Source organism: Dendropsophus ebraccatus, chromosome 10 (genome assembly GCF_027789765.1).
Source record: "Dendropsophus ebraccatus isolate aDenEbr1 chromosome 10, aDenEbr1.pat, whole genome shotgun sequence".
NCBI lineage: Eukaryota > Metazoa > Chordata > Amphibia > Anura > Hylidae > Dendropsophus > Dendropsophus ebraccatus.
Genome location: NC_091463.1, coordinates 67,271,280 through 67,278,117, shown reverse-complemented (window position 1 = coordinate 67,278,117; position 6,838 = coordinate 67,271,280). Strand labels below are relative to the sequence as shown.

At 37.1% G+C, this 6,838-nt stretch overlaps 1 protein-coding gene across 8 annotated transcripts in view; it reads right to left on the bottom strand.

Annotated features, from left to right (window-relative positions):
* Positions 1-612: 612 nt before the first annotated feature.
* FGF13 (fibroblast growth factor 13) overlaps positions 613-6,838 on the bottom strand; it is a 296,379-nt gene continuing 290,153 nt past the window's right edge. For all 8 annotated transcript variants that reach the window (XM_069943097.1, XM_069943096.1, XM_069943095.1 and 5 more), the window contains 2 exons: positions 4,923-5,121; positions 613-2,234 (listed from right to left, as the gene is read on the bottom strand). In XM_069943097.1, the coding sequence (XP_069799198.1) occupies positions 2,098-2,234; positions 4,923-5,121 (336 nt within the window). In that variant the 3' untranslated portion in view covers positions 613-2,097. The remainder of the gene's footprint in view (positions 2,235-4,922; positions 5,122-6,838) is intronic.

The window sequence follows — 6,838 nt, the reverse complement described above, 5'->3', positions numbered from 1 at the left end:
CAGGTGTCTGTGGATGGATACCTGGTCTTGGTTTTTCCTTTGTCATAACAATGACTTATTGGGCCACTTAATATAGTGGTTTTGGTGGTTTGCCTACAGGAGCCACCCCTTGGCTGGGTCCTTCCCAGAGGAATATCTGGCTAGTCCTGTGTTTCGAGACTCTTAAATGAGGTAGAGTGGGCTTTTTTTTTTTGCATAAGAACGACAATGGCAGGGGATCAGGTCAGATGAGTATGCATTTTATTTTACTTTGCAGCACTTAGGGACTTTTGTAGGAAATGTTTTACCATGGGAAACCCCCTTTAATAGGTCCTTGACATGAATTAGGGAGATTATGTTGTGAGCTCCAATAAAAGTGACTGGGGTAAGTGAATAGAATTTACACTGTAGTATATATTAGGCTATATTGCTAAATGGACATAATAAATCTTAATAATAGTAGAACAGTTTTCATATAGCTCTTTTATCATGGAAATTAACTGAAAAATAATTATTTCACCATTCTTTCTAATATATCTGCCACTGATTCAATGTATTCACCCAAGCATCTTCAATGTTTGACTTAATGAATTTCTACTGTGCAAAGCAAACAAGAAAGAATAAGCACACGCATTTAGCTGAAGGAAACATATTTATTTTACAAGTGCACAATCTGCTTCAACGTAAACAGGGTCCTATGAAAAATAAAATACATGATATCATTCGACTTCAAAGAAAATATCATGACTGAACATGTAAACAGTGATAATGCATAGCCCGCTGTCTGTTTAGAATTCTAGGTTAATATTGGGATTTAAAATTAAATTTAAAATATTTTTATTTTAGAAATCAACTGAAACTTTGATTCAAAACGATTAATTCAGTGCATTTCGGTGTGTAAAAACAAATAAAAAATATGTTCAAGATTGAAATGTTGTGTTCCGATCATAGTATTTCTGGAAAGAAGAAAATAAATAAATCATGAACGTTATCTAATGCACAAAATCAAACATGTCATGCACCTTGACTCCAATCCCTTTTCTGTCCATGCAACGAATTTGATTAGCTATTTGGAAAAAAACATAATATATTTTCAACATTTTGATTAAATAGCAGGCAACATATACCTGTTGTGTAGACACAGCCTGTCCAAAATGTCTCCTTATCTACAATACTTACTTATGACATACGTTGAGGAAAGAAAAAAAAAAAGGACATTTACAAATAAGACATTTTTTTTATAAAAATTGTCACCTTAATTCCACAGGATTTTCTTTTTGTTAGAAAAGAAGCCACAACATTTATATAACATCATACACAAAAAAATGGAATTAAGAGAAAAAATAATGTAAGTGGATGGTAGAATCCGTAATGGTAGATTCCACTGTCTGGGGTTGACGATACGTTTCTGTGTCTACATGAATGGACTAACACTATAGTCAGGATACTACAAAGATACTGTATATAAAAATGGTTTAGCATGTTATAACTTACAGGAACACTGTTTACTTGAGCCTGAGGGGGTGACCTCAGAGTTGACCTGATTTTGGCAATGAGACCCAGCTTTGGGGAACCGGACCAGTTCGGGAAGCTGTGTTCTGAAATCAAAGTGTTGCACTTCTTCAAATGGATACATGTTATCAAGCTTATATATAAAACTGTAAGCCAATAAACAACAAGTTTTATGTTTTGTATGCTTGCCCCCTATAAAACATATAAGCAGTAAAATTTTCTTTATAGAGCAAAAGTGGTCTTTTATTCTTGGTTGGAAAGCAAAATTCTTATTAGCATTCAGTTCTGTGAAGTGTTTCCACTCTTTCCACAAAGCATATGTGATATAACCAGAGAGCAGCCTATGTCCTCTCATTGGCTTATTCCACTGTATGTTTTGCTGGCTATCCCGGTGCCTTCTGAGATGCAAAAAGCACATTCTAAAATGATGGAATCCATTGAAAACCAGGAGATCTAATGGTTGATGTGAGTGACCTATGCAAGTTCAATGCTTGTCCTGAAAATATTGAATATTTGGATGAAAGACTGCTAGTAAGAATTCAACAGCATCCAGAGGTAAGGTTCCATTACTGTGTATACCGTAGCCTTTATCTTGCCTGCAGCAGGCTACGTGGACTCGTTCTGACTCATAGATTTACCACCGTTTAGAACTCCTGAAACACTTCTACTTTTGGTTGGTGTGCCGCTTCCAGATCTGGAAAATTCTGTGAGATCATGAAGAGAAGGTTCTTTGTACATGGCCACTAAAAGAAAAGAAAATTGCATTAAATTTTTTTCAAAAAAGTTTAGTGTAAAAACAACATATTACATACGTAATAGATATTATATGTCATGCAAAATTAATTCAGTATTTTTCTTATGGTAAGAATCCAACTTCCGGCATTTGTCAATAAAATAGCATCACTGCTTCAGACCTGAAGCTGTCAATAAGTACATAGTAGACCAGCTCACCTGCTCCTTCTTTTGGGATTCATGGATTAACAGCCATGTAGGCTACACATAGTCTACTCCAAAAAGAGCAACAATCCCTAGTAATGTAAGTTTTAAGCTATTAAATTTAGGTATTTCAATGCATTTAAAGCAAACAGAATGCTCTTTATTAAGGAATTCCTTAAAGGGGTATTCCAATCTGGGCTTGTTACCCCCTTTCCATATGGGGAATGACTGCCAGACTCTTGTGGTGGTGGCTTATTTCACAAAAGGATTGAAACTAGCAGGTTTGGCTGTTTTTAATATGTTTGGCTAGCTTAAAGGGGTACTGGTGACAGAAAGCTGTGTAAATTACTTCTATTGAAAAAAGTATAGTCTTACAGTACTTATAAGTAGAGTTGAGGAGGAGGAGAGTGTTCGGGTACCGCCTGGGATTCAGCATAAGTAATAGGCTAAATTCCGGAATTCCAGGAGGTACTCGGGCTGTCTCGTCCTTCCCCACAGACCGGTAAGGCTTCAGCAATCAAATGTGGCAGGTTCATGAATGTTCGAGATCGATCAAACCTAGGATTTCCCGAGGTTTGATCAACTCTACTTATAAGCTGCTGTGTGCCCTGCAGAAAGTTGTGTATTCTTTCCAGTATAACACAGTGCTCTCTGCTGCCACCTCTGTCCATGTCAGTACCTGTCCAGAGCAGGATAAGTTTTCTATGGGGATTTGCTACTGCTCTGGACAGTTCCTGACATGGACAAAGTTTGGAGCAGAGATTACTGGGTCAAATGGAAAATATACACCACTTCCTGCAGAGTATACAGCACCTGATAAGTATTGAAAGGCTATTTTCAAGTTGATTTGAATTTTTTTTTGTTCTTGAGTATCCCTTTAATTGTGGTCACAGATACTGATTTATATAGAGCCCTGGGAGAGAAAAGGGAGATGGAATGAATTTAATAAAAATGGGTTAGTACATAAAGCTAAGGATCAAGATAGATTAGAAAAGTCAACTGAAACAAATTCAGTATGAAATAAAAGGGTGAGTCAATTATGCGTCTACAGAGAAAAAAGGATGCAGTGGTGGAAATATCCTTTTACTTCTTCTGAAAGTTCAGATCTTGGTGAAGCTTGATAGATAGTAAAAGCCTTTCAACCAATTCCTTTTTAAGTATCTGCTTATTAATATGACAGACTTTAGGGGAAAACTATGGCTTTGTTCCCACTTCCTAATATCATCAGCGGAAGGCGGCCTTCTCGTAAAATAGATGGTCGCTAATAATGTTCATGATCATTAGCTGTCTATGTTACAAGACGACTGCCTTCCCTGATATTGTCCCGAAGTGGGAACATCACCTATAAGTATTCCATTTGACCAGTCTTGCTTGGTATTTCTAGCCAACAGTTGTTATTATTATTGATTATACTCCCATGTTCTTTATCTAATATTATTTACTTATGTAAATGCAAAGACCTTAGGGAATAACGATGCAAATGTCTTTTAATTTTACATGAGCTGATAGTATTGCTGTTGCATGTCCTATTGTTTCTGTAAATTGTATTGCTATAGCATGCCCTATTGTTATTGCTCTAGCATTTATTTCTTGTCCATAAAATACATAACAAAGATTAAAAAACACTCTGACGCGTTTCGGGATAGACTCCCTTAATCACGATGAGTCTATCCCGAAGTGCGTTGGCTTGTTTTTTAATCTTTGTTATGTATTTTATGGACAAGAAATAAATGTTGGACTTTATATTTGGAGCTGTGGATTTTCCTTTTCTTCACATGATTGCCCAGCTGGTGTGTGGCCCAGCCTCTACTCCTCGTGCTCCTGCCGTACCTTCATACAGAATATGGTGATTTTGCACATGGTGTGCTGACCTCGTTTTCTTCATTGCTATACCATACCTATTGTTTCTGTAAATTGTATTGCTATAGCATGCCCTATTGTTTCTGTAAATTGTATTGCTATAGCATGCCCTATTGTTTCTGTGAATTGTATTGCTATAGCATGCCCTATTGTTTCTGTAAACCGTATTGTTGTAGCACGCTCTATTGTTTCTGTATATCGTATTGTTAAAGTATGCTCCTATTGTTTCTGTAAATTAACAAAACAGAGACTCCAATGGATAAATTAACTTAATGAATGGTTATTAGAGATCAGCGAATCTCGAGCATGCTCGGGTCCATCCAGACATGAGCCTGCAGCATTTAATTACCAGTTGCTGCAGAAGTCCTGTAAAAAAGGGATAAAGTCTACGGCATATCCGTGTTTTCCAGGCAGCCTTATGGCTGCATCCAACTTCTTCTGTAATCAAGTGCCGCACACTCCGGTTCAGGTGGACCTGAGCGTGCTTCAGATTTGCTCATATCTTATAGTTATGTATGTTATTTATTATTATTTTTTTTATACCTAAAGCTCAATAAAAACAAAGTAAAAAAGACATACAGATATGTTTGCTACACAAAACTTATTTGATGAGAGGTAGCTCACTATTATTTTACCTTTTAGAGGTTTTGGCAGAAAATGTGCTGCAGGCTTGTTTTTCTTTACATGATTTCCTTTCATAACTTCTCCTTCTTTGTTGAGACCCAAAAACCAGCTTCTTCCTGACTGCTGCTGTCTGTAGATCATTGAAGAGTACGTCACATAATAATTTTCAAAAACCGACTCTTTAAATTTGCATTCAGGTGTAAAATGTTCCTGTGAAGAAAAGATCTATCTTTAATAATTCCGCCATTAAAGTATATTAATGCACACACGCTTATAAATGAACATTAAAAGGGCAGAAAGCTTCTATTTTTACATTACGAGTAATTGCAAAGGAATATTAAATAAGAGACCGGATACATTATTAATCTGTAGCAGATCATTCACAATATTGGACTTCTCTCTTGTTCTTTCATGACCCAAGTGGTAAAATAGGACTCATACAGGACTGAATTATAGGGGGTCTTCACAGTTCAATTAACTCGTCATTTTAGATGGGGAGCCATCCAATTTTTTGACTATTGGTCTCTCCCACCCTTGATGTGGTTCTCATAGCATGGGAATAGGAATGGGGTTTTGAAAATTAATTCTGATAAACCTTTGTATCATAGAAACAAATAAATGATGTTTGCAGTCGGTGTAAAATCAGTACCAAAAATTTAAATGTTGCCCTTTAAATGGCAGCCACAAGTGACTGGCAGTGAAAAACAACAGCAGCCTGGAGGCAACTGCTCTTCTAGTGCCAGCATTTTCCTGGCTACAGTATGAATATCCGCTGTGATTTGTAAATCATATGATTTTTTTAAGAACAACAGATGTAGTAGTAATAATAGTTACTAAAGCTGCATGATCCAAAGCCAGAGACTAAAAAGGCCACTTATCTTCCATGAAATGGAAAATTACAGCACATTTGGACGACAGGGAAAGCATGCTTTGTAGCAATAAGGTAACACAGCCCAGTAGTCTGTTCCTAAAGACACATTTCACTATTAGGTTGGTTTTACACACTGCGTTTTGAAGCAACTTTTTTAGGGTATTTGTGCTAGATGTTGACATCTGTAATAAAATATAAAATACACTGTAAGTAAAGCCTTGTAGTTCATGGTGTTTTGCTATGTTGTTCCTGGCATTAATTATTCTGTTTTTCTGTGTCATTAGCAGAAAAATAAAATTTTAAGAGTGTCGTTGCTCAACAAACACCAATGGCACTCAATGTATTCCACTGATTTGGCATCCATTATGGTGCAGGCAGACAGAACTTCATGCCGGGCTGATTCTCGGGAATAGGCTGCCATCAGGCTGGGGAACTGAGCGAGAGTTCAAAAAAAGGACTATGGCATCAGCGTCCCCAAGCCGACACCGATCAATTCATGTAAAAAACTGAAAGTGATGTACCTGGTGGTAAATTCGCTTAAGGGTGCATTTGATGGTGCAGATTTGATACTGTGTTTAGTTATTTAGATCAAATCTGCTGCAGATCTGCTGCAGATCCGCAGCAGAAAATCCGCTGCGATATGGTGTGTGTGAAGCTACCCTTAAACATCCACAGCCACTCATGCAGTTACTTACAAGTGACGTGACCAGGAGTTTGCAAGAAAAAAAGGGAGTAAACTATCATTGTCTTTCTGGTAGATGAGCTGGACAGTTATTCTGAATTTTGTGCCGCATTGTTTTAGGTTTTGTATGTGTTTGTGTAGAACATATGATCTGTGAATGTTTTTAAGGGAAGATGACAGCACTACACAAAAAAATAATAATACCATAGCATACACCTCTAGCAAACAACTAAATAAAATTTGAATTAAACCCATCCCTTTGCTATTTGTACAAGACAAGGTGCCCACGTGTGAGGGGTCATAACTAGAAGGTTTGGGTCCCAGTGCAAAATCTATAACAGGTCCTTACACTATGTGTCCCCTCAGACATGGCT